Source organism: Nicotiana tabacum, chromosome 14, assembly GCF_000715075.1.
Source record: "Nicotiana tabacum cultivar K326 chromosome 14, ASM71507v2, whole genome shotgun sequence".
NCBI lineage: Eukaryota > Viridiplantae > Streptophyta > Magnoliopsida > Solanales > Solanaceae > Nicotiana > Nicotiana tabacum.
Window position 1 is genome coordinate 3645084 of NC_134093.1, and position 27527 is coordinate 3672610.

At 39.4% G+C, this 27527-nt stretch overlaps 2 protein-coding genes across 2 annotated transcripts in view; one reads left to right on the forward strand and one right to left on the reverse strand.

Annotated features, from left to right (window-relative positions):
- The first annotated feature begins 250 nt into the window (after window positions 1–250).
- The window catches only part of LOC107768863 (putative pre-mRNA-splicing factor ATP-dependent RNA helicase DEAH9), a 206965-nt gene continuing 179688 nt past the window's right edge, over window positions 251–27527 (forward strand). The window contains exon 1 of the mRNA XM_075230322.1: window positions 251–462. The gene's annotated coding sequence lies outside the window, so the exon portion shown is untranslated. The remainder of the gene's footprint in view (window positions 463–27527) is intronic.
- LOC107801332 (uncharacterized) lies at window positions 24822–26659 on the reverse strand. Its single transcript, XM_075230357.1, has 2 exons — window positions 26495–26659; window positions 24822–25050 (listed from the first exon to the last, which is right to left on the reverse strand). Exons 1-2 carry the CDS (start codon window positions 26610–26612, stop codon window positions 24917–24919), a joined length of 252 nt encoding a protein of 83 aa, XP_075086458.1. The 5' UTR covers window positions 26613–26659; the 3' UTR covers window positions 24822–24916.

Genomic DNA, 27527 nt, shown 5'->3' on the forward strand with positions numbered 1-27527 from the left:
TACCTTTATGGCTTTTCAATATAATATCTTTAATCTTCAAAAAACGTTTATCGATCTACTTTAAAGTAAAGTTAAGAGTGTGAAAAATAATAGTAAAAAATAAATGCAAGTAAAACAAACTCGGTGAATGCGATCTATACAATATAAACCACTTAATGCAATTTATAAAACCCATTACTGAAATTCGATTTATAGAATGATTGCCGAAACACGATTTATACAACGCGTTAACCCAATGCGATTTGTGTTGAACTAGAGACACAAATCGCAAATACAAACACAATTTCCCCTTTGTTTCGGCTAACAGTTTCCCCCTCCACGATGAGAATACAAACTCCGCCATTTTTTACGGCGAATGGAGATTGGAGATTACTCAGCTCAAAGATAACCTACGTTCAACCTCCAATTCCTTCACAGTTTCAAAGCCCCAGTCCCATTCCCCTCAAAATCTTCTGATTTTAAGTAATTTTATAAACAATCCACTGATACTATGTCGTTATGAGCACGAACGTTTCCATTCTTTTAAAATATATATTTCTATTATAAAATAAAAAATAAAATAAAAACTAAGTTCATGAAAATAATACTACTGCATTAAATGAAAAACCACACTCAATAAAACTCTTCCAACAACAGTAATAAAGTTAATCCTATCATGTGTTAGTATCATTATTTATAGTTGGTATTTTTCTAGCTTTTTATCTTCCTTTCTACACAAATGGTAGTAAAATCTTTGTTTAAAATAAAGACTTCAAATAACTATTTGTTTATCCAAAAAACGGATAACAACTGAATTTATATGCGACTCTAAGGATACGTGATATAACTTGGCACAAATTGAAGAAATATATTTATTAATATTGAAATCAACTGTAAATGAAATAAATGCAAACCAAGTGAATTAATTAGTCTTGGCCCTCAGGTTCGATCACCCTCGAACCAAGTGAAGATTCCGCTAGTATATGAACAGACTAACAAAATATTGAAAGCCGAATGAAGATAGTATATAGCTTTGTATTGCGTGGATGTTCCCCCTCTACAAATGTTAAGACCCCCTTTATATAGTAGGAAAGTCCTACTCTCAATATAATTCTAAATACAATAAGGAATTCCATGATAGATTAATTAATTGGCATCTCCTTGATATGCGCCGAGATTTTCGCCGAGATTCTCGCCCAATTGCGGATATTTCGACTTTCTATTTTTTGGCTCGATAAGCTTTCCTCGATTTTGACCGATCTCGATCTTGATCAATCTTTATTTTGCTCGATCTCGATCTTGGCCGATCTCGATCGGTCTCTGGGTCACGAGCCCGACAATCTAACTTCGCATCATGGCTCGATATCACACGAGGTTGAACCTTGGTCTATCATGTTCCAGTCTCGATTAGTCATACGAAGGGCAAGCTCGGTTTTGACCGTATACAGATAGTCCCCTCGTTTCTCAGAAAGAAAATGGCGAGAAACGATATGAATTTCTGAACTCCGACTCGATGGGGAATGGCGTCAGCGACGAGCCCGATTATGACGTATGCGACGAAACGTCCCATCGGTCCAGTTACCAAGGGATTAAATGCATATCAGTTTCTGGTCGGCCATTACCGATTCCGAACCGTCACCAGCAACCTATAAGAATCCTAGATTTCTTCATTCAAACTTTACACTCACAGCTCTTTCTACTCTTGCTTCTTTTTCAGAAAATCCCTTTGTTTCATAATTTTCACGCCCAAATTTCTAGAACTCTAATCAAATCGCATACCATCCTAATTCTCTTTTCCCTTGTTCATTAATGGCGAAAACCTCCAAAATCGTGCCGCAAAAAGAGGCCACTTCTTCATCACGACCAGCCGGTGGTGAGGCTGCGGCGGAACCCCACCCTAAGAAATTCGTTCCGGTAGGGTGCCCAACCGTTATTGACTTTAAGGTAGAGAAGGCCTCCTCGGTATCGGGCCGATGTGAGCCGGTCTCGAGGTACATATGCTCAATCACCGAGAAAATCCTCGACAAAGTGAAAGAGGAATGCAACTGAGGAAAAAAGCATGTGGTAGTCCCATCGCTTGAGGAATCGATTACTACCCACATGGAGGGGTTCCTAAGTGTTTATACTTACCCTTTCACGTTGGGCCCCTTAGACCATGTCATCGTCGCCTTCTATAAAAGATACGACGTAACTCTCGGCCATATCCATCATTCCCTTTGGAGAATAGTGATTCTCCTCCGATTCTTCACAAGCAAAATCGAGGGGTGTCTTTTCACCCTCGATCAGCTTATGTGCCTTTACAGGCCCCGGTTCTATCGAGGAGGGCTAATCAAGCTTGCTCGTCGAGCCAACAAAGCCCTGTTCTCGAGCATAGATGAAACTCGTGACCGAGGTTGGATGGGCCGATTTGTCCGAATAAGGACTTCGAATCTGATCCCAGCTGAAGACATGCCGTTTCCTGAGAAATGGAACATGAATCGTGAGTGGTATTTCCCTTTGAACGTTCAATTTTGTTGTTTTACTTCATATCTTCTCTCCTCGTCTATATGTTTGGGGTTGCAGCTGTGGCCCGATGTCGGAACCGATTTCGAAACTCAAGCAATGGGTTGAGGGCCTGGTGTCGCAAAAAACATACTCCGAGCGTGCTTGGTCCGAGTTATCGAAGAGTCGATGGGAGGCCCTCAATCATGGTGAGTTCCTCTCTTGGAACAGTTATCGTTCGAGCTTCGTCTCTTGCTTACTTTCTTTTTTTCCTTTGTAGGCCTCGGGAAGGATGTTGCGATGAGGCCCCCATCTGCTGATGAAGAAGTCATTCCATCTGCTCCAAAGCAGGCCAAATAAAAGAAGAGAAAAAGGGGCTCCTTGTTCCCCGGTCTCTAGAAAGAAAAAATCGACGAGGAAGTCTCGCAAGCCCAAGGGGGACACTGGTGCTATGCCTTTGGACTTAATCCGTTGATTAATGGATGAGTACGAAGATGAAGATATTTCCAAACTAGTGGCCCGTGTGCGGGTTAGTGTTTCGATACAAAAGTTTTCCGAATCGGCGGAGGTTGGTGAGGGAGCTTTGGCCATAGTTCCTGAACTAGTAAGAGTTGAAGCCACTCCATCCCAAGCTAAGATGGTTGAGAGAGAGACCGGGCTCGAGGTTTCCCGGGCAACGAAAGAAATCCCGAGGGTCGAGCTCGGACTGATCGATATTTTTGAATCCCCTCAGATTTCGGACACTATGATCCGCGAGGCCAATACGTTGGAAGGTCGCTCTTACGAAGGTATTCAGGGGGCGACCGATATCCATGGCTTCTTGGATGGATTTGAGTCCGCTGCTTCGGAGGATGCCACCGGTTTTGGTGGTTTACCGGTACCGAAAAGAGTACCGTCATCGGGCGCTACCGGTTCTTCATCGAGCCCAAAATTGGTGGACCGATGCCCGACCCCAAGTGTTAACCCCGACCGCAGGCGGAATATAGTGCTTTCTATCCCGGAGGATGCCCGGATTTTCTCTCCCCCTGTGGGGATTGCTAGCTACCTCAGATCCTTGGTGACCAAGGAAGACCAAGCCATGATGAACGGGGTGGGGGCCGCTTGACTTTTTAGTGAGGCCAACATGCTATGAATTGGGTATCTTCGAGGGTCTCTCCATTATTCATTTTAAACTCGGAGTTGTAGATAATTCTCACATCTTCTTCCTTGTTTGCAGGCTTCGGTGTTGCATCATGAGGCTTTCCTCTGAATCCGGGAGGAGCACAAGGCTGAGGTTCGGGACCTCACTGAGAAAAATAATACTTACAAGCTTCTTAGTGAGAAGCTTGAGGCTGATTTAGTGACGGCTCAGGATGAACATGCCGAGATGGCGAGCATGTATTCTGAGTTCTTCATGATAGTGAATATGAATTGGATATAACTACTAATGATCCGATTCTGCAGGTTCGATAGAGGCTCGAACAAATCGGACGGCTCCAGACGCAGGTAGATGTGATATAGGCTGAGGCAGAATAATTCAAAAAGAACATGGACATCCTAGCCTCGAAAAAGGAAACCATCCAAGCGCAATTAGAGTTGGCCGAGACCCAGCTTCAAGTTGCAAAGGAAAAAGCCTTGGTGCATGTCACGACCCAAGCCGATGGGCCGCGACGGGCACCCGGTACCTTACTCAACCGAGTACCAACATAACGTATCTTTCTTATTACATCATCATATATACGTGACATACGGGCCTAATAGGCCAACATCATTATTTATAAACTCAAAACATAGGCCGACAAGGCCGTACAATATTTTACGTACACGACATATATCTACAAGCCTCTAAGAGTACATAAATATCATAAAGGTCGGGACAGGGCCCCGCCATACTAATCAGTACATGTCCTAATCATACTGACCACATAAGCAACTCCGGAATAAATGAAGTGCACCAATATCTTTCTCTGAGCTGATCGCCTACTTAGAGGACTCTCGACCTGTCTATCGAGACCTGCGGGCATGAAACGCAGCGTCCCCAAGTAAAAGGGACGTTAGTACAAATAATGTACCGAGTATGTAAGGAATGAAAATCAGTAAATAATAGACATGAGAGAAACATGGAGTAAAAGACTCGACATGTACGTTTACATAGCTCTGTGAATCATTTCATTTTTATAATGTCATGCATATGCGTATAAATGTCATACCATGCATTGTTATATGTGTTCATAACATCATTAAGCCTCTGAGGGCATCCCATCATATCATTTCGGCCACTGTGGGCAAATCATCAACGTATACCAGCTGATCAGGTGGTGGTGCGTATATAATGCCATAACCTTTTTCCATATCCCATATACATATAATATACGCGTATATAACGCCATATGGTCATGGGTCAATGTACATGTATAAATGCATGAAATGCATAAGAATTACGTTCATAAGATTTCTTGGATTGTCATAAAATCAATATACCTTTAGGATAAACTTTATCAATACATATTTTTTTGAGACCCATGAACATAAGATATAATAATAATTCATCTGGGGAATCAATAACATAGATACCCCTAATACTTATATGAATAGAGTCATTTATAAAAATTATGCGTTTACTCGTTTCGTTTGTATTGTATGGATCATGACAAAAAGAAAGAAGGGATAGCCTTAACATACCTGGAGTAGGGAAAAATCCGTATGATGTTCTTGGAAAAGGTTACACCGTACTCCTTCAGAACCCCAAAATTTTTGCGTTGCTAATTGTGCTAAGAAACTTCGTTGGATTTTGATTGAATAAATCATGTTGTCAATGTAATATTTAGAATCTGATTGAAGTGTTTTGAGAATGAAATTTGTTGAAATCTTATAAGAATTTCTAACTTCTCACTTCTGATTGTTATGTGGATAAGGAATTGTAGGAATTTGGTTGAATTCTTATTAAAGTAAACATTTGTTGCCTCCCAAACATATGCACTTCCGTTTCCATTTTATGATTGAAGGGAGGTTATTGTTTTGTCAAATTGAGTTGGCCCCACTTTGATGACTAATGTCACATAATCTTACTAAATTTTTGCCATCTTTCAAGTATTATATAAGAGTCACAATGTTTAGATTAATGGGCTGCCACATTTTTGTAGTCCAAACTTTATCCAAAATCACCATTAATTAACCACTAATCTTATGATTAATTTGATAATATTCCACTCTCCAATAATTAACCAATTACCCACATAATTAAAAATTACCTCAAATTACTTAAAATACTACTCACTTTTAACATACCTTATACATCTTACTATTATGGTCATGTAGTACCTTGTATAGTACTAATCCATAAATATTGGGTATTATAGCTCGGACCATATATTTTTTTTCAAATCGACAATCTTCAACGAAACTCATTATCTTGTATTCGTTCACCTTTTAACCTTTACGGCACTTTACTTATCGCATGTTATAAGTAGCATAAATGCTTATAACCTCAAAAATAATCTCATCCCCGAGTCTACGTTGATTAACTTACGACGAAGCTTTTACGTACGAAAATGCGGAATGTAATATCTCATTTTCAAGCTTTCATCAATTTACTTATGGCATATTTTTACGTACGAAAATATGGGGTGTAACATCATTCCCTCCTTGGAACATTCGCCCTCGAATGTTAATTGATGCACTTATCATTCTCATAACCCATAGCTTTTGCGTATACTTTAATATTCTTCAAGCCATGTAGGCAACTATTCTTTGAATAAATCCAAAGTCTAGGGTATTCCCCCCTTTAGTCCTCTTTCTCATACCACGACTTGTGGTCGGGATCTTTCCAATCTCGTAACTGTTGCTACCTCATGTCATGCAGCCTGTATGACTCTGACTTTGTAAGTGCGCCTATGCGACTCTTCTCTTCTTTTTCTTCCAGCTTTTAGCCAATCTCTAGGCCTCATTTTGTAAACATATACAGAGCTTGACAAGATGTCCCTCTGGGCATCTATAGGTATGCTTGAAGTTCTTTGCTCGGTACCCTTTTTTGAACTTATGAATATTGCTATATCTTATTTCATAGGTCTGCTTATCCGTTCATATGACTCTACCGCATCTAGGTAGGTCATACTATACCATAACTCTTACTTTGATTTATCGTTACTGAGGTATGTTACCGAACTCCAGGTTACTTTCGTTACTTATCCCATATGTATAAATCTAAGTCCTTTAATGCTTCCTCATTACTTGTTCATCTTAAGAATGACGGCCTAATCTCACCTCATACTTTGTGACTTGTGTCCATCCATTGTTGATTCACCTCAATATTGATCTATCATCTGCCACTGCTAACTTGATCTCTTATGTAACACTGCCGCTAGTGCTCACGTCTCATTGGGGACATCTGGAGTAATTAGATTGGTCCACCTAGGGGCGATACTCTACTTCAAAGCATCCCAATGTGACTCACTTACGTGGGTGTTTAAATCATGTACAATTCATGAAATCCCTTAAAATCATCACTCAATCAAAGGTCCAAACGTCATTCTTCATTTATCACAAGTATACCCTCAATTTACTACCAAGGCAACATTCCATCTCTTTTAAATGCTATTAGTCTTAGACTCCTTTGAGTTCATTCAGGCTGAACTTTCTATAACTTAGAGAAACCATCAGCTCTTTTGTCTTTATGGGCTTAATCCCGATAACTTATCCATTCCCGTAACCTTTTAACTTGCCATTCCTTATTCTTACTCATGTCTTTCCAAAACCTTGTCGCTCTACCATACTTTAGCTTGCGACTTACCCATATTTATTTATACTACTCGCAACCTTCCTTCAACTTGCTTGTAGCATAGATTCCCTTGCATTATTCTGGAACATCAAGCGAGACATCACATCATTTCTAACTCTTCTTTACTCTCATAACTGGACCTCTCGATACCTAGAAATAGCACTTTTGTCACTAACGATGCCGCTATCATTCCTAGATACTGAATCCCCACGCTTCTAGCTTTCTATCCGCAATACGAACTATTTCCAACCTTCTGCATTTAAGTATCTCGTATGTTGTTTACTTTTACCTTACCTACCTTAAAATCTCGCATCACGTCTTCTATCTCTTTCATGACCTCCCTTTCACATGGGTATAATTCATATCCACAACTTGAAGCTCTATTATAATACTTGCACCTCTGGTGCACACACAATCCGGTGGGAGCTTCATACTGACTTCTTATAAGGCTGGTACTTTTCTGACTGACTTTATCGTAGAGCCGTTATAGAATATGGTTAATGTACTATATATCTTGTATTTAAGAGTGATCCTGCAATGTTTTCAATCACGAGGTCTAAAATATTTTTGGTCCAATAATCAGACTCCTGATTTACTGAGTTGATGTAACTCTTCAGTTTCCTCTTTCTTCTGATCAGCCTTCATGTAGGCTTAAACTATCTTCTGATATGTGGCTCCTGGGATTAGTTATTACTTTATCCTTTAATGGGCGCTATGGACTATCCATGATACAATCTTCTAACAATTCCATCCTTTGTCTATGCCCTGGGCTCAATTTTTTCTTTTACTTATACCAGAGTCTTCTACGACTGTATGATTGTCACATATGTGCTGCATGGATATAATCCAAAATCTTACATGCATTCATAACGTAACTCACTCTGGATCACTGATCGAATAATTCTTTTCGTTCCTTCTCCACTTTCTTTAAATGTAAGCAATTACTTTTCCTGGCCGTTTTGCCACTTGTTGCATGTATACTTGGCTTATCTTAGTTCCTACACATGCCAAAATTTTCGTGCAACTCATATGATCTCGAATATTACTTTTGATTTTTTCTTCCCGTTCCTTCGACACAGTAGGTGCCACTTCCTTATGGAGAGCATATAATGTTATTGTGAGACTGTTGTTACAAGACCATTTCCTCCTTAGGTTACTGAGCTTAGGTTGAAGTCTTCTTCCTTATTTCGTCAGCTAGTCTTTCATTGTAGTATTTATGGAGGATCCTCTGATTCTTCTAAGCTGTGAGCTTATCACATCGTATACCCAATGGAATTTTTTTGATGTCCTTCCTCGCCTATAATTACCCGTAGTTACTTACCTCCACACCCTTGTGCTTGTAGGGTTGCTTATGAACTTATATTTTGACAGTCTTCCCAGTGGGATGCTCTTTTATGTCCGTAATACTCATACGGTACCTTTATTACCCCAACTCCTATCTGAATATTTCTCAAGAATCACAATGTCGTATCTGCGAGACTGAATTCCCCATATTGGGGTTCACTATATTCATCTTGCACAGTCTATTGATTTGTATGTGTCCTCTTGTTTAGTCATAACTAGGCTTTTCCTGGATCAACTACTAACTACTCGTTGGCCCATTCTCATATCAATATTCTGCGTAATCTTTCTTGGGTTATTTCCTTTGCATTAACTTACGTCTCGCACTGGCTCCTTATTTATCAATAACATCTCAGGCAGGGACCCTTACTTCCTTTCCTTGACGCCATGTTTGCATAATGTTCTGGAATCGTAGCATATGTATAGGCTTTGAATAAGTGCAATCTCATCCCTTTTTCATTTTTTTTCTCTTCGCATTCTTCCCTTACCATTCCATAATTACTAGAACCACTTAATTCTGACTTAATACCACATCACTCCATATTTCCCCCTTTATGGGAGCACTAAGATTTAGTGCTACGATGATCTACGTATAGATGTTTTACCCTCTCATCTTTGGCATCTTTTCACATCATCGATGATCCTTACTCACCTCGCGGTAATCCATCTGTACCAAGGATAACAAAATTCCTTACTCGCGAGGGTGACACTTAGTGTAACTGGCACATATAGTCCCTTAAGCTTAACTTTACTCACCTTGCTTGCTTTAGGGAAGCGTCTTCCCGAATGACCTTTAAAGGGTATTCTTCTGTCGTCCATTCTATTATCTCCGAAACGAAATCTGAAATTCTCATGATGTCGACCATTATTGAATCATTCAGTCCCTAATTCATGTTTAGTTTATCTTGTTCACCAATCCATACTGATTTCTTATTACTCTGGGGTCTAATGTTTCCTTTTGGTAATCGCGTTGGAGTCACGAACTTATTTCTCGAAATGAGGATATGACTTTATGGCCTATACTCTTTTATTGTCTCAAGGCCTGTCACCTCTCGTCCTTTCCTTCACCTGACTATAGACTTTGTAATACTGTCAACTTTTTGATCTACCGTTGTCATCCATGTATCACATCTTACTCATAATACTTCATTAACTTTCTTTTTATTTCCCGCAAACATTTATGTCTATCACTTTATTCTGAAAACTCGAACAAGATATTTTTTTGCTTTTACTCCTCTTGCTCCATCTACTGGCTCCTCGAATTGCCTAACATTCTCTTTCTACCAGGGATGGGAGCCACACTAAGGTAATATTTATCCCTTCCAGGCTTCCAGTGCTTATCTTTGTAGTACTCATATCTAGCTGTACTATTTTAGAGTTGTTACAACCCGAAATTTCTCACCGACGGGACCGTTATGGCGCCTAACATTTCATTTGTTAGGCAAGCCAACGTTAGAGAATCATTAAACAAATTCCTTATTTCCATTCAGTAAATAACAATAATTAACTAAGATGAAATATAATAAGTGCGGAATATTATAAAACGGTATTAATTACTACTACCCGGATCTGGAGTCACAATTTACGAGCATTCTAGAATTTACTACAAGTAATAGTCTGAAAGAAATACAACTGCCTGAATGAAAGAAAACAGTTGGACATAAAATATAGACGGGGACTTCAAGGTCTGTGAACGCCGACAGATCTACCTTGAGTCTTCGGACAGCGGACCAATAGTAAAATCTCGATCAACCTGAGTCGGTACCAAAATCTGCACAGAAAGTGCAAAGTGCAACATCAGTACAACCGACCCCATGTACTAGTAAGTATCGAGCCTAACCTCGGCGAAGTAGTGACGAGGCTAGGACAAGACACCCACATATAACCTGAACAGTATAATCATGCTAGTGGCAACAACAGTAAATAAAGAAATAACGCAAAAATAATGGGAAGGGAACATACAGTGGGGGATTTCAATATAAGGAGTGAGAATAACGAAATGACAGAATTAAACAGTAATCCGTAAACAAATTAAGCAATTAATACAGTAAGGAAAACTGCACGGCATCACCCTTCGTGCTTTTACTCTCAACCTCACCAAATAATAAATAAAACTGCACGGTATCACTCTTCGTTCTTTTACTCTCAACCTCACCAAATAATAAATAGAACGGCACGGCATCACCCTTCGTGCATTAAACCTCTCATATTATGCATGGCATGACCCTTCGTGCTTTATCACTCATAAATCATGGCACGACATCACCCTTCGTGCTTTACACTCTTCCTCACAATATAAATAATGCATGCACGACATCACCCTTCGTGCTTTACACTCCTCCTCACAAATCACAGGATCAATAACAACGGATAGATGGGAGTATCACAAAGAAACTAGTATTTTACCCATAATCAATAGCACAATGTAACCTCAACCTTGAATAAATATTCAAAAGTTACCAAATCCTAGTGAAACCAGATATAAGTCACCCAACATTTCAAATAACCCGTAAGCATGGATAGTAGAATTTAAGGCTACAAAATAGACAAGAATAGAATTTCACTCGCATGCTATGACTCGACAACAACACATAGATGCTCGTCACCTCACCTATACATCATATTTAACAACCAAACACGTAACAAATAAACACATAATACCTATTCCCTCAAGCCAAAGTTAGACACGACACTTACCTCGATTTGCAGGCCACTCACTGCTCAAGTACCGCTTTTCCTTTAGAATTCACCTCCAATTCACTCGTATCTAGTCACAAATAGCTTAATACTATCAATTATCGCTAAAGGAATCAACTTTAATGAATAATTACAGATTTCCCAAATTTTCCCAAAAAGTCAAAACCCGACCCCGGGCCCGCTTGGTCCATACTCGAGGTTTGGACCAAAATTCGTTTACCCATTCACCCCGAGCGCGAGTATGTAATTAGTTCCGGAATCCGACCTCAAATCGAGGTCTAAATCCCCAAATTTGTAAAATTTCCAATTCTCCCAAAATCCCTAATTTCTACCCTTAAAGAACAAGATTAAAGACTAGGAATTCAATAAATGATGATGGAAATTGAAGAAAGAAAGTTAGAAAGTGCAAACCTATGATTGGGTGTCGAAATCCTTCTTCAAAAATCGCCCTAGGTCGAGTTCTATGGAAGAAAATATGAAATTTTGAACAAATCTCGTTTTGAAGTCTGCTTTAAAACAATGGACAGGCCTTCATCGCGTTCGTGAGATGCCTGTCGCGGTCGCGATGCACACCGTCCTAAGGCCTTAGTGTTCGCGAGTCTTTCTACGCCTTTACGTAAGGCAACTCCCCCCAAGCCTTCGCGTTCGCGACCCAGTGGACGTGTTCGCATAGAAGAACATGACCCCCTCCCCCAGGTCCCTTAAACTATCGTGTTCGCGGGAGACTGATCGCATTCGCGAAGGGTACCACCCCCAATGCTTCGCGTTCGCGAAGAAGAAAATTCCCCTGCCCCCATTTTACCTTTCGCGTTCGCGACACTACCTACGCGAACGCGAAGAAGGGCACGCCAGAACAGCTGTTGCAGCAAAAATCTCAGATTTTCTAAGTGCAAATTACCCCGCAGCCTATCCGAAACTCACCCGAGTCCTCGGGGCTCCAAACAAAACAGGCGCACAAGTCTAACAACATCATACGGACTTGCTCGTGCGATCAAATTACCAAAATAACACCTAAAACTACGGATTTAGCATCAAAATCAATGAAATTCTCAAGAACACTTAAAGTTACTATTTTCTCAACCGAAGGTCCGAATCACGTCATTTAAACTCCGTTTCTCACCAAATTTCACAGACATAGTTCAGGTATTATAAAAGACTTGTACCGGGCTCCGGAACCAAAATACGGGCCCGATCAAAATCAAGCATTAAGCATATACTTTAAAACCATTAATTTTCTGAAATTCAATTTTAGTCAAAAATTTATTTCTCGGGCTATGGACTTACGCCCAAGTCCTATAATTCGATACGGATCCACAGAGACCGTCAAAATACGGATCCGGGCCCGTTTACCAAAAATATTGATCGAAGCCAAATAAAATTAATTTTTTAAGGCATAAATTCTTGTTTTCATCAATTTTCAACATCAAGCTTTCCGGAAACATGCCCGGACTGTGCACGCAAATCGAGAAGGATAAATATAAGATTTTTAAGGCTTAAGAGGGCATATTCGAGGTCTAAAATATAAGATGACCTCTTGGGCCATCACAAGAGTGCACCATCGAGGTGTCTCACAAGGAGATGCATTACCATGTTTGCTCTATCCTTCGGAAACGTTAACTAACTCTACCAATCCATCCACTATTTTGGGTTACTCTATCCCCAGTCGGATCCTGATAACTCGTCCTTCTCTTAAACTATGTCTGCTAGCTCCCATAGGGCATAACTAAGATCGATGTGGCCGATTGTACATACATCTGTCACTGTTGAAGGTAACTCAAAATGCTTATATCTCCTTTCCTGAATGGTAAATAATTATAATCTTTATTACTTGGATACTCGTACCCTTTTTCATCTTGCTTCGTTTACTTTTTGAAACTTGTATTTATCTTCTGAATCTCTCATTGTCTTTCACCATAAAGGTGGATAAATATTCTTGCCTTGAGGTTCCTTATCAAGAGGCTTACACGTCTTAGTGTACACATGATCTGCTGAATACCTCATATTTATACATCATAAGCATGATGCAAAAATTGCGTTCCTCTGACTCAACTCTTCCACAGCTATATCTCTTACCAACCGTCTTTCTAGATGTAGGCATTATTGTATTACGAATAAAATAGAGTTTAGAAAATTGAGTTCTTACAACTGAGCTCTACCACACGATCTAGAGTAAGAAAAAATAATGACAATCCTAAATGCCCTGTAGCCTCCTGCTTATAAGTGTGGAGCACGACACACCCATAAACAAGACTCTACTAGACACGACTTGTAGACTTCCTAGGATAGAACTGCTCTGATACCACTTTTGTCATGACCCAAGCCGATGGGCCGCGATGGGCACCTGGTACCTTACTCAACCAAGTACCAACGTAACATATCTTTCTTATTACATCATCATATACACGTGACATACGGGCCTAATAGGCCAACATCATCATTTATAAACTCAAAACATAGGCCGACAAGGCCGTACAATCTTTCACGTACTCGACATATGTCTACAAGCCTCTAAGAGTACATAAATGTCATAAAGGTCGGGACAGGGCCCTGCCATACTAATCAGTACATGTCCTAATTATACTGACCATATAAGCAACTCCGGAACAAATGGAGTGCACCAATATCTTCCGCTGAGCTGATCACCTACTTGGAGGACTCTCGACTTGTCTATCGAGACCTGCGGGCATGAAACGCAGTATCCCCAGGCAAAAGGGACGTTGGTAAAAATAATGTACCGAGTATGTAAGGAATGAAAACCAGTAAATAATAGACATGAGAGAAACATGGAGTAAAAGACTCGACATGTACGTCTGCATAGCTCTATGAATCATTTCATTTTTATAATGTCATGCATATACGTATAAATGCCATACCATGCATTGGTATATGCGTTCATAACATCATCAAGCCTCTGAGGGCATCCCACTATATCATTTCGGCCACTGTGGGAAAATTATCAACGTATACCAGCTGATCAGGTGGTGGTGCGTATATAACACCATAACATTTTTCCATATTCCATATACATATAATATATGCATATATAACGCCATCTGGTCATAGGTTAATGTACATGTATAAATGCATGAAATACATAAGAATTACGTTCATAAGTTTTCTTAGATTGTCATAAAATCAATATATCTTTCGGATAAATTTTATCAAATATGTATTTTTCTGAGACCCATGAACAGAAGATATAATAATAATTCACATGAGGAATCAATAACATAGACATCCCTAATACTTTTATGAATAGAGTCATTTATAAAAATTGTGCGTTTACTCTTTTCGTTTGTATCATATGGATCATGCCAAAAAGAAAGAAGGGATAACCTTAACATACCTAGAGTAGGAAAAAATTCGTATGATGTTCTTGGAAAAGGTTGCACCGTACTCCTTCAGAACCCCAAAACTTTTGCGTTGCTAATTGTGCTAAGAAACTTCGTTGGATTTTGGTTGAATAAATCAAGTTGTCAATGTAATGTTTAGAATCTGATTGAAGTGGTTTGAGAATGAAATTTGTTGAAATCTTATAAGAATTGCTAATTTCTCAATTCTGATTGTTGTGTGGATAAGGAATTGTAGGAATTTTGGTTGAATATTTATTAAAGTAAAGATTTGCTGCCTCCCAAACATATGCACTTCCATTTCCATTTTATGATTGAAGGGAGGTTATTGCTTTGTCAAATATAGTGGGCCCCACTTTGATGACTAATTGTCACATAATCTTACTAAATTTTTGCCACCTTTCAAGTATTATAAAAGAGTCACAATGTTTAGATTAATGGGCTGCCATGTTTTTGTAGTCCAAACTTTATCCAAAATCACTATTAATTAACCACTAATCTTATGATTAATTTAATAATCTCCCACTATCCAATAATTAACCAATTACCCACATAATTAAGAATTACCTCAAATTACTTAAAATACTATTCACTTTTAACATACCTTATACATCTTACTATCATGGTCATGTAGTACCTTGTATGTCACTAATCCATAAATATCGGGTATTATAGCTCGGACCATATTTTTTTTCTAAATCGACATTCTTCAATGAAACTCATTATCTTTGATTCGTTCACCCTTTAACCTTCACGACACTTTACTTATTGCGAGTTATAAGTAGCATAAATGCTTATAACCTCAAAAATAATCTCATCCCCGAGTCTACGTCGATTAAATTACGACGAAGCTTTTACGTACGAAAATGCGAGATGTAATATCTCATTTTCGAGCTTTCATCAATTTACTTATGACATATTTTTACGTACGAAAATATGGGGTGTAACAGTGTAGGTCGAGAAGATCAAAGAGCTTCAGTCTCGGTTGGATTTGGCCGTTTCTGATAAGGCAAGTTTGCCCAACGAACTTGAAGTGGCCAGGTCTGAGGTGGCCATGGCCAAATCTGAGGTGACCGTGGCCAACACAAAAGCTGATGCCAAAGTGGCCCAGTTTAGGGTCGATGTCGAGGCCATCCATGCCAAGGACAAGGGCATGGTAGATCATGCAAAATGGCAAGCTCGAAGGGAAACCCTCGAGGGAGTTCATGCCCAGGGTTTCGATAATACGACTGAGATCGAAAATGCCAAATCAGAGGAAGCCAGGGCCCGGAGGCTAGCCTTCCCTGAGGAAGACTCTGAGAGCTCAAGTGAATTCGAAGATGGTGAAAATCCCGAGGATGGAGATGCAACCTCCGATGAAGACTAAGCCACTTAGGATTTTTTGTTTATCTTTTGAATTTTTTCTGAGGCCGTTTTTGGCCGTTGTAAATTTTTGTATTAGGCCAATTTGGCCTTTGTAAAAAACTATTGTATATAAATTTAAGGCTTTTTCTTTCCTTTTCGGCTCTCATATTTTTCCTTTGCTTTGTCATTTATATTTACAAAGGTTGAAAATGCCTTAGCATGAAATAAGGTTGTGTTCGAGGGTTCGAACAAACCTTGCCTTTACTGCCTTTCTGGGTTAAAGTGTTATTGGGGTTCGATGTTACCAAAGTATTTTTCCCGAAAACATCTTAAGTTTGAGATTTTGCCAAGGGTAGCCTTTAGAATCGGTTTGGGAAAGATTTCTCTTTTTTGAAGGCCTATTTTTGTTACGGATTTCGGACGTCTCCGAGCTATGTTAAATTGGCCGTAGCCTTTTAGTTTGGGAGCTACCAATTAGATTTGTTTTCCCGTTTTATCTGGGCTTGCCTGAGATAATAGTCCCCGAGTAGGGTGGCCGTGCCCTTTAGAAATTGGGGTGTTGCCTATTAGGTCTTTTGCTCCTGAGGCCCGATGACTTGGGCTGTTTGAGTCGGATGGCAGTCCCCGAGTGAGGGAGAGATCGTTCGTATTCCGGTTAAGTATTGCCCTTGGGCTTGTTATTTTCGGAAGTACGGAGCTCTTTAAGAGATGTAAAGAGAGAAGATAAAATATTTTTAGATCGTTCGTATTCCGGTTAAGTATTTCCCTTGGGCTCGTTATTTTTGGAAATACGAAGCTCTTTAAGAGATATAAAGAGAGAAGATAAATTTTTTTTAAAGCATAAGATGTTTTTAAGGAAGATACTTCTCTTTATTCTCGATCGAAACAGGGCTTGATCAATCTACGTGGGCACAGTTCGTTTTGACTGTTTGACCCTTATAATAAATCCTATCTATCGAGACCCTCCCTTTATAAAGTAGTTTCCTCGCTAGAGTTGATATTCGAAGATAACCCATATTCGAGGGTAGCCCCTAGTATTCGAGGTTGATTGCAAAGGAGCCTCGGATATTGTTGAATGGATCTTCGATGTCGATTCGTAATCGGGCTTGATTCTAAGTTAGCACGATTCATTGTTGCCTCATCAAAAACCTCGTCGAAAAAACCCATTTGTGACAAAATCGGTCTGAGGGAAAAAGAGTACAACACGTACTTTCAGACCTAAAGACTTCATGCCGTTTGCTGAAAAATCCATCGTCATTTCTTGTCGACCACCTCCAAGTGTTAATCTGAAATAGAAAAGGAATGGGAAAGGGGCGTACCTTAGCAGTAGTACCGTTTTAGGTGAGATATGTTCCAATTGCTCGGTAGTTGTTCCCCATTCATCGTTTTGATCTTGTAGGACCCTTTTCGGTGACCTTGAGAATTTGGTATGGTCTTTCCTAATTCGAACTCAATTTCCCTTCATTGGGATTTCGGGTGTTGAGGGTGACATTTCTTAGCACTAAGTCCCCGGCGTTAAAATATCGAAGATTGGCTCTTCGATTGTAGTATCTCTCGATCCGTTGCTTTTGGGCGGCCAGTCGAATGAGGGCTGTTTCATGCCTTTCATCCAATAGTTCTAGGCTCGTATTCATGGCCTCGTCATTTGACTCTTTTGTTGCATATCGATACCGGATACTCGGCTCTCTGACTTCGACCTGTATTAGAGCTTCGGCGCCATAAACTAATGAGAATTGGGTAGCCCCGGTACTAGACTCCGAGGTTGTGCGGTATGCCTAGAGAACTTCGGGTAGAATTTCCTTCCACTTTCCTTTGGCGTCGGTTAGCCTCTTCTTAAGATTTTGGATGATGGTTTTGTTGGTCGATTCGTCTTGCCCGTTCCTGCTGGGATGATAAGGTATTGATAGTATTCTTTTAATCTTGTGATCCTTGAGAAATTTGGTTACTATGCTGCCGATGAAATGTTTTCCATTATCAAACACAATTTCGAATGGCATCCCGAATCGACATATGATGTAATCCCAAATGAAGTCGATGACTTCCTTCTCCTTAACTTTTTCGAAGGCTTGTGCTTCAACCCACTTAGAAAAATAATTAGTCATAAATAAAATAAATTGAGCTTTACCTGGTGCCCATGGAATAGGGCCAACGACGTCCATTTCCCACTTCATGAATGGCCATGGTGACAAAACTGAATGGAGCAGTTCCCTAGGTTGGTGAATCATTGGTGCATGCCTTTGACATTTGTCACATTTTCGAACAAACGCTTTTGCGTCTTTTTCCATGCCGATCCAGTAATAACCAGCTCTAATTACCTTTTAAACCAATGATTCGTCACCGGAGTGATTTTCGCAAGTGCCCTCGTGAACTTCCCTCAGAACATACTCGGTGTATTCTAGTCCCAGACATATTGCTAATGGACCATCGAACATTCTTCTAAACAAGGTTCCATCTTCTGACAAGGTGAATCGTGCTGCCTTTGTGCGCAGGGCCCTCGATTCTTTTAGATATGAGGGAAGCTTTCTAGTTTTCAAATACTCTATGTATTTATTTCTCCAATCCCAGGTCAAGCTTGTGGAATTTATCTCGGCGTGGCCTTCTTCGACTACTGACCTCATGAGTTGCACGACGGCCCCCGAATCGAGCTCGTTGTCCTCGACCGATGATCCTAAGTTTGCGAGGGCATCGACCTCACTATTTTGATCTCGAGGCATATGTTGCAAAGTCCATTCCTTAAATCGGTGCAAAGTTACTTGTAACTTATCTAGGTATCTTTGCATTCGTTCTTTCCTAACTTCGAAAGTTCCGTTAACCTGATTCACCACGAGGAGGGAGTCGCATCTGGCTTCGATCACCTCCGCTCCCAAGCCTTTGGCTAGTTCGAGACCTGCAATTATGGCCTCATATTCGACCTCGTTGTTAGTCAATTTCACAGTTCTAATAGATTGTCTAACCACGTTGCCTGTGGGTGGTTTTAGTACGATGCCGAGTCCGGATCTTTTCGCGTTCGAGGCACCGTCCATGAAGAGGGTCCAGATTCCCGAGGACGTATCCGAGTTTATCAGTAGTTCCTTTTAGACCTCGGGTACTAGGGCCGGTGTGAAGTCAGTAATGAAGTCTACCAAAATTTGTGACATAATTACTGTTCGGGGTCGATATTCAATATCATACCCGCTGATTTCTACGGCCCATTTGGCCAACCGTCCCGAAAGCTCGGGTTTATGCAAAATATTTCAAAGTGGATAAGTTGTTACAACACATATGGGGTAACATTGAAAGTATGGTTTTAGTTTCCTAGTGGCGTTTATCAAAGCGAGCGCCAATTGTTTTTGGTGGGGATATCGAGTTTCGGCCTCACCTAAGGTCCGGCTAACATAATAAATAGGAAATTACGTACTTCGTTCTTCTCGGACTAGGACTCCACTCACCGCTACCTTCGATACCGCCAAATACAAGTAAAGCTGTTTATTTGTCCTTGGCGTGTAAAGCAGCGGTGGGCTCGATAAGTATCGCTTAAGCTCTTCCAAGGCCTGCTGGCATTCCGGGGTCCATGTGAAGTTATTTTTCTTTCTTAGCAACGAGAAAAATTAGTGGCCCTTATCGGAGGACCTCGAGATGAATCGCCCCAGGGTGGCCATGCGCCCGGTTAACCTCTGCACGGCCTTTATGCTATCAACTACTGTGATGTCATCGATAGCTTCGATCTTGTCGGGATTAATCTCGATTCCTCGGTTGGATACCATGAATCCGAGAAACTTGCCCGACCCGACCCCGAATGCGCATTTTTTCGGGTTCAGCTTCATGTTGTACTTTCTCAATATACTGAGAGTTTCCTGCAAGTGCTTCAAATGGTCCTCTGCTCGCAGAGACTTAACTAGCATGTTATCAATGTAAACTTCCATAGATTTCCCTATTTTTTCTTCGAACATCCGATTTACTAGGAGTTGATAAGTGGCACCGGCATTTTTTTAATCCAAATGGCATTACATTATAGCAATAGGTACCATACTTAGTGATGAACGAGGTCTTTTCCTAATCATCCTTGTTCATTTGTATTTGGTTATACCCAGAATAGGCATCGAGAAAACTGAGGATCTCGTGGCCGGCTGTGGCATCGATCATGCAATCGATATTAGTCAAAGGAAAAGAATCCTTGGGGCATGCTTTATTTAGATCTTTGTAATCTACACACATTCTAAGTTTGTTTCCTTTTTTAGGGACTACCACTACATTTGCTAACCATTCGGGGTATTTTACTTCACGGATGGACCTTATTTTAAGAAGCTTGGTTACCTCGTCTTTGATGAAAGCATGTTTGACCTCGGACTGGGGTATTCTTTTTTGCTTCACCAGATGAAACTTCGGGTCCAAGCTTAGTTTATGGGTGGTGATTTCTGGTGGGATCCCTGTCATGTCGAGATGGGATCAAGCGAAACAATCCATGTTAGCTATAAGAAATTGAATAAGCCTTTTTCTGAGCTCGGGATTTAACCCCATGCCCAGGTATACCTTTCGTTCGGGTAGATGTTCGATTAGTATTACTTGCTCCATCTCTTCGACCGTTGATTTGGTAGCGTCGGAGTCATCGGGGACTATGAAGGATCGAGGGAATCTATAATCCTCATCTTCGTCAGTCCCCTGTTTCTCTAGTTGGGTCGAGGCCGACGTTTGTGATTGCTATTTGGCCTCCTATTTTCCCTTCGAATTTGACCCCTTCGTCGATGAGAGTGTAGATATCGGAATTATTTCGTCAATAATAAACATTTTCTTTGCGGCGGGTTGCTCCCCGTAGACTCTTTCGATTCCCTCTAGTGTTGGGAATTTTAGAACCCGGTGAAGGGTCGATGGCACTTCTCTCATGTTGTGGATCCATGGTCTCCCGAACATGGCGTTATACCTCATGTCGCCCTCGATCACATGGAACTTCATCTCTTGGATGGTCCCGAACACGTTTACCGGCAAAGGTATCTCGCCCTTAGTGGTTTCACATGCCATGTTGAATCCGTTTAGTACTCGGGCCGCGGGCACGACTTGGTCTTGTAGATCGAGTTGTTCTATGACCCTCGATCGAATGATGTTGGCCGAACTACCTGGATCAATTAACACACGTTTAACTTGAGTCCTATTCATGAGTACAAATATTACCAGTGCATCGTTATGGGGTTGTATGATTCCTTCTGCGTCTTCGTCGTTGAACGACAGGTTCCTTTTGGTATGTAATCCTGAGCCCGAGATCGCTTTTCCCTTGTGATTGACACCTTAGTGCATTTTAACACTGGCCCTTGGGGAACATCGATCCCTCCAACAATCATGTGAATAACGTGTTGCGGTCCTTTTTGCTCATTTTGTCTGGTAAACTCTCTGTTTTTGAAATGATTCTTGGCTCGATCGCTTAGAAACTCCCAAAGGTGCCCTTCATTGAATAACCAGGCTACTTCTTCTCTCAATTGTCTGCAATCTTCCATTCAGTGTCCATGGGTGCCATGATACTTACATACTTGATTGGGATTCCTCTGGGCTGGATCGGTCTGCAGAGGTCGGGGCCATTTAGTATCCTTGATGTGTTCGATAGCCGATACAATGGCAGATGCATCAATATTGAAGTTATAATTCTGATAATCGCGGTGCTTCCTTAGGTCCGGTATGCCTGTCGAAACCATCTTTGCTCATGAGCCCTCGAGAGCTCTGACCCCGATCATTTCTCCTTACACCTCGTACAGAGTTGTGCCCTGGTCTGTTGCCCCTACGATCTCTAGTATATGGCTAATATCGATTCCTGTTCGACCTTGGTTCTCGATCAACATCCCTTTTGGTAACAAACCCGGAAGGAGCCCCCAGCTGGTCGTCTTCGACTCTAATCTTCTATTGATATCGATTATGTACATCGACCCAGGTAACAGCCGGGTACTCAATCAAGTTCTACTTTTAACTGTTGTGAAGCCACTGAGCTTCGTTCATTTAGTCCTTGAGTGAAAGCTTGAACGGCCTAATCATCGGCGACCGGTGGTAGATCCATTCGTTCTATTTAGAACCGAGACACAAACTCTCTAAGCATCTCGTTATCTTTCTTCTTTACCTTGAAAAGGTCTGACTTCCTAGTCTCGACCTTTATGGCTCCGACGTGTGCTTTTACAAAAGAATCTGTAAGCATGGCAAAAGAATCGATAGAGTTAGGTGATAAATTATGGTACCATATCATTGCTTCCTTTGACAGGGTTTTTTCGAATTTCTTTAGTAACACAGATTCGATCTCGTCGTCCTCTAGGTCATTCCTTTAAATCGGACACGTGTAAAAGGTGACATTCTCATTGGGGTCGGTCGTTCCATTATACTTACGAATCTCGGGCATGCGGAACTTCTTGGGGATCAGTTTGGGAGCCACGCTCGGGGGGAAAGGTTTTTGTACGAACTTTTTGGAATCCAAACCCTTCAATATTGGTGGTGCCCCCGGGATCTGTTCAACCCTGGAGTTATAAGTTTCCACCTTCTTGTTGTTTGCTTCGATCTTCTTTTCTCCTGACTCTATCCGCTTTGTCAGCTCCTCGAGCATTTTTATAATTTCGGAATTAGTCCTTGATTCTTGTTCATTTGACCTTACCGCGGCAGGCCCCATTCTGCGGGTGACTTCTTGGGGTGGATCGGGCTCAGCCCTACTCCGGTGCCTGGGTTTGGCTTTGTAACTGAGCTATTACCACCTGTTGAGCTTACAACATTTCGAAGATCATGCGTAGGCTGATCCCGTCTTCTCCGATATTTTGAGTATTTCGAGTTGCAGTTCGGGTTTCACCATGGACGCTGTTTTTTAGACCAGTATGCTGGTTTGCGTCGATGGCCACATGTGAATTAACGTCAAGCGGATCCACGGCCCGAGTCCCAACGGGGTCAGCAGGTGGCCTTACATCACTGGGCGTCACGTTGTTATTCTCACCTTGATGGCCAGATCCATTATCGATATGCATGGGCAGTAATTGAGAGTTCGTCATCTTTAGCCTGAAATCAAAGGCACTTCAAAGAGCAAGTGTAAAATTGTGTGTTTTATAGAGATTTGTATCAAAAAACCACAATTATCCTTAGCTCCACGGTGGGCGCCAAACTGTTTACCCGAAAAATGGATAACAATTGAATTTATACGCGGCTCTAAGGATACGTGATATAACTTGACACAAATTGAAAAAATATATTTATTAATATTGAAATCAACTGTAAAAGAAATAAATGCAAACCAAGTGAATCAATTAGCCTTGGCCCTCAGGTTCGATCACCCTCGAACCAAGTAAAGATTCTGCTAGTATATGAATAGAGTAACAAAATATTGAAAGCCGAAAGAAGATAGTATATAACTTTGTATTGCATGGATGTTCCCCCTCTACAAATGATAAGACCCCCTTTGTATAGTAGGGACGTCCTACTCTCAATATAATTCTAAATACAATAAGGAATTTCATGATAGATTAATTAATTGGCCTCTCCTTGATATGCGCCGAGATTTCCGCCAAGATTCTCGCCCAATTGCGGATATTTCGGCTTTCTATTTTTTGGCTCGATAAACTTTCCTCAATCTTGGCGGATCTCGATCTTGATCTGTCTTTATTTTGCTCGATCTCGATCTTGGCCGATCTCGATCTTGATCGATCTCTGGATCACGAGCCCGACAATCTAACTTCACATCATGGCTCGATATCACACGAGGTTGAACCTTGGTCTATCATGTTCCAATCTCGATTAGTCATACGAAGGGCAAGCTCGGTTTTGACCATATGCACTACTATTTCTAAACCTAATAACAAACACTATTTGTAGAAAACAAAATAATAGAAATACTTGCTTAATCAAAATTAAGAATAGCCAAATAATATAAATTATCAATCAAATTTCTAAAGAAACAATTACCAAATTATACGCCCATAGCTATGCTCTATAGTCATAATCTTGTTATTCAGTTGGATAATTTGAATTCTTTCATTGTATCTAAAGTTTGAAGATCCTATTTCTTAAAGCCATAATCATCCCCTTTTTTAACCATGGCCAAAGCTGGAGAGGATTTCCTCAGCTCAAATCTCATTGTCGAAGTGAATTAAATTTAAGAATGAGTAATTGTTAATCTTTTATTGCAAAATACCCAGAAGGAATTTAAAGGACACAATATTAACTTTAAGAATGAGTAATTGTTAATGTTTTGCCGCAAACACCCACAATTAAAACAATTATTTTTAAAGGGAACAATATTAGAAGTATTATGATCAGAATAATAAATTAATAAGTTAATCTTCATAGATACTCTAAAGGAAATTTAAAACAATTATTAAAAGGTACACGATATATATAAGGACTTGGAAGAAGAAGATATTGTGAATCACAATTCACAAACTTTTAGGAATCCATTCCAATGTAATAGCTTTCCTAAAAATTTTATATCCCCGAATTGTGACTCTCAATTAATTCTACATATAATCACAAATAAGTTAAGTAAATAAAAAGATGCTTGTATATATTAGTAATGGCATTAAACCAATGATTACTATTGAAGCAGACATGCATCCCCAACGGAAAATCAACAAACATATTAAAGAAAGTTCACAAGAAAACCAATACACCCGCAGAAAAAGTTAACCTTATAAGTTCGGGATTATAATCCTTTTATGTTATTTGAGTTTTAAATTAATAATTTGTGCATATTTATTAGATTTTTTAATATATATACAGGGTTTGAACAAAAGCTACTGGATTCCATCAACCAACTCTGTGACTCCAAATATTTTTTACGTAATTAACTTCACTATTTCCATGGAAAAACTCAGAAGTCATACATGAAATTAATCGCGAAAGAAACTATTATACGAACAAATTAACACTGCTAAATCGCATTATATAAATTGTGAAAAACGAATGGAAAAACCATTCCGATGTTTCCTTTATTTAAACTCGTAGTTTACATTATATTTAATATACTAAGGAGGAATATGATCCTTCAGTTATCAGGAATACAACAATTGCACTCTATGCAATAAGAAGCAGCATATTCTACTATCGGTAACACGACATACAACCATTGGGGCTTAATTGGTTCATTCAACTGTCCACTTGTACTCTGAGCTTCATTTGCTGCACCCAAATTCAAGTATTAATAGTGTTCTCTAAGATAATATAATGGAGATTAATTAAAATGAAAAATGCATGTTCCATAAATAAAAATAGCAAATAGAGAGCTTTTTCTTCTTCTCTTTATGTCACGACCCAATTTAGGATCATGACCGGCGCTTAAGGGCAAGTGCCCCTAAGTAAGCGCCATCAGTATTTTTATAGAAAATTCGACAGAGTTTTTCCTAATTTAGGACTATTCACAGATTTTTCGTTGTTTCATTTATTACTGGGGTCGGGGGGAAGCGGTTTAGATTTACTTTTTTACTATATGAAATATCTTAATTTTATTTCTTATTTTTTAAACATTTTGAGGTTATTCATATCTTTTTCATTAGCAAAATTATCTCATGAACAAACACTAAATCGCATTATTATATCTTATATTATTGTTTAGAAATTGTTTTAGGAAGTACAAAGGCATGTATGAACTTGCCTCCTCGTACAATACAATATATGTAGACAAAAGAGTTGAGTAAACTCTGCAACTTCTGCTACTATTATTTTCTTAATTATTATTTTAACAACTAGTACTATGTATATATTATGAGAAGAGTGGAAAGTGATGGTCCATTATCTAATCTCATGTTATATAATATATTAGTATACTAAGGAGGAATATGATCTCGTTCAGTTCGAAGGCGGGCTCCAATAAAAATACAAACATCAGATGAAATATATATATATATATATATATATATATATATATATATATATATATATATGTAATCTATGTATACTGACTAGAAAAAATAAATAATAAATTTACCTGGCTATTTGTGTAAAGATCCTAATGAAAGATGCATGCAAATAGAAGGCCTTTTTTCTTTTGTTTCATTTTTTTTAGCGGGAAAAAGGTCCAAATTTACTCATTTACGTATTATGGGAATGTCTTAACTTTATCATATGTAATACTTTGAGGTCATTTATACCTTGTCGTTAGTAAATTATCTCATATTTGCTCTTCACTTCAGGAGGCTCTAGTATTGACCTTGTGGATTTCACATGTCAATTTACTTTAGGAAAAGGTTGAACCATACCCGTTTATTTTTTTTATTATGATTCAAAATTATCATTTGGAGCTAGGTGATTTGCTTATAGCAAGGGTATGAATGACCTCATAGTATAACACATGATAAAGATATTTCATACAATACGTAACGACTATTACTTTTTACCCTTTTCACCCTAAAAAAGTTGAAGAATTAAACCAAATAGCCGCCCACCCAATCGCTTAAACCAAAACTAGTCGGTGGAGGTATAATCTATGCATAATTTATGTATTACATGTGTATAATTATGTATAATTAATGTATAAACTATGTATATGACTAGAAAAAATAAACAATAATTATGGCCGGCTATTTGTGTAAAGATCCCAAAAAAATTACCAAGATGGAAAACTTACATTTGAGTAATGGGTGTGAAGGCAGAGCAGGCATATCCCTAGCAGAAACCTCTGAGAAAATCATCAGAAGCAAAAGCAAAGAAAGTTTGATAAACAAAAGATTTGTCTTGAAAACCATTTTTGATGAATTAATGAACTCTAAAATGTGTGTTGATATTGATGTCGATAATTGTGGATGATTAAAATTCCTGCATTCTTTCTCTTATTTATAGAAACTTTAGAACGAAAGATTTGGTGACCAGACCTATATCACCTATGTGCTCGTTTAGGCAACTTTAAGATAACCTTTTTCGGGAAAAATAAATATAATGGGATGCTTGTTATTTTTAAGAAGTTCAGTCGATATACTCAAATTTCTCTATAATATCCTCGTTTATCGCAATCTTTTTTCGATGCTATAATAAAGTGTTGTTCTAGAAAATATATATTGTACAATAACATAATAAATTGGTTTCAACAAAAACTTAGTTATTATATGTAACGACCCGACTTGTCGTTTTAAAAATTAACGTCCCGTTTTGTGACTTAAGGTCTCGAGCAGCTTCGTAATATGTATTATGACCCGCGGGTGTGGTCGAGTTTGATTTTCGGAAGATTCGAAAATAAATTGAAAGAACAATTTTTATCTAGAAGCTTAAATGGAAAGAGTTGACCAGAGAGTTGACTTTTGAGTAAACGACCCTGGAATGGAATTTTGATGATGTCAATAACTTCGTATGGTGATTTCGGACTGAGGCGTATGTCCGGATTTGGATTTGAAAGTCTATAGGACAATTCGACGCATTTTGGCGAAAGTTGGAAAATAGACGATTTTCGAAAAATTCGATCGAAGGTTAAATTTTTGATAACGAGGTCGGAATCTGATTCTGGAAATTGGAATAGGTCCGTTATATCATTTATGACTTGTGTGAAAAATTTGAGGTCAATCGGACTTGATTCGATAGGTTTCGGCATCGAATGTAGAAGTTGGAAATTTCATAATAGACTAAAGTTTCAAGTGAGTTTGCACAAGACTTAACTTCAAATGAGCATA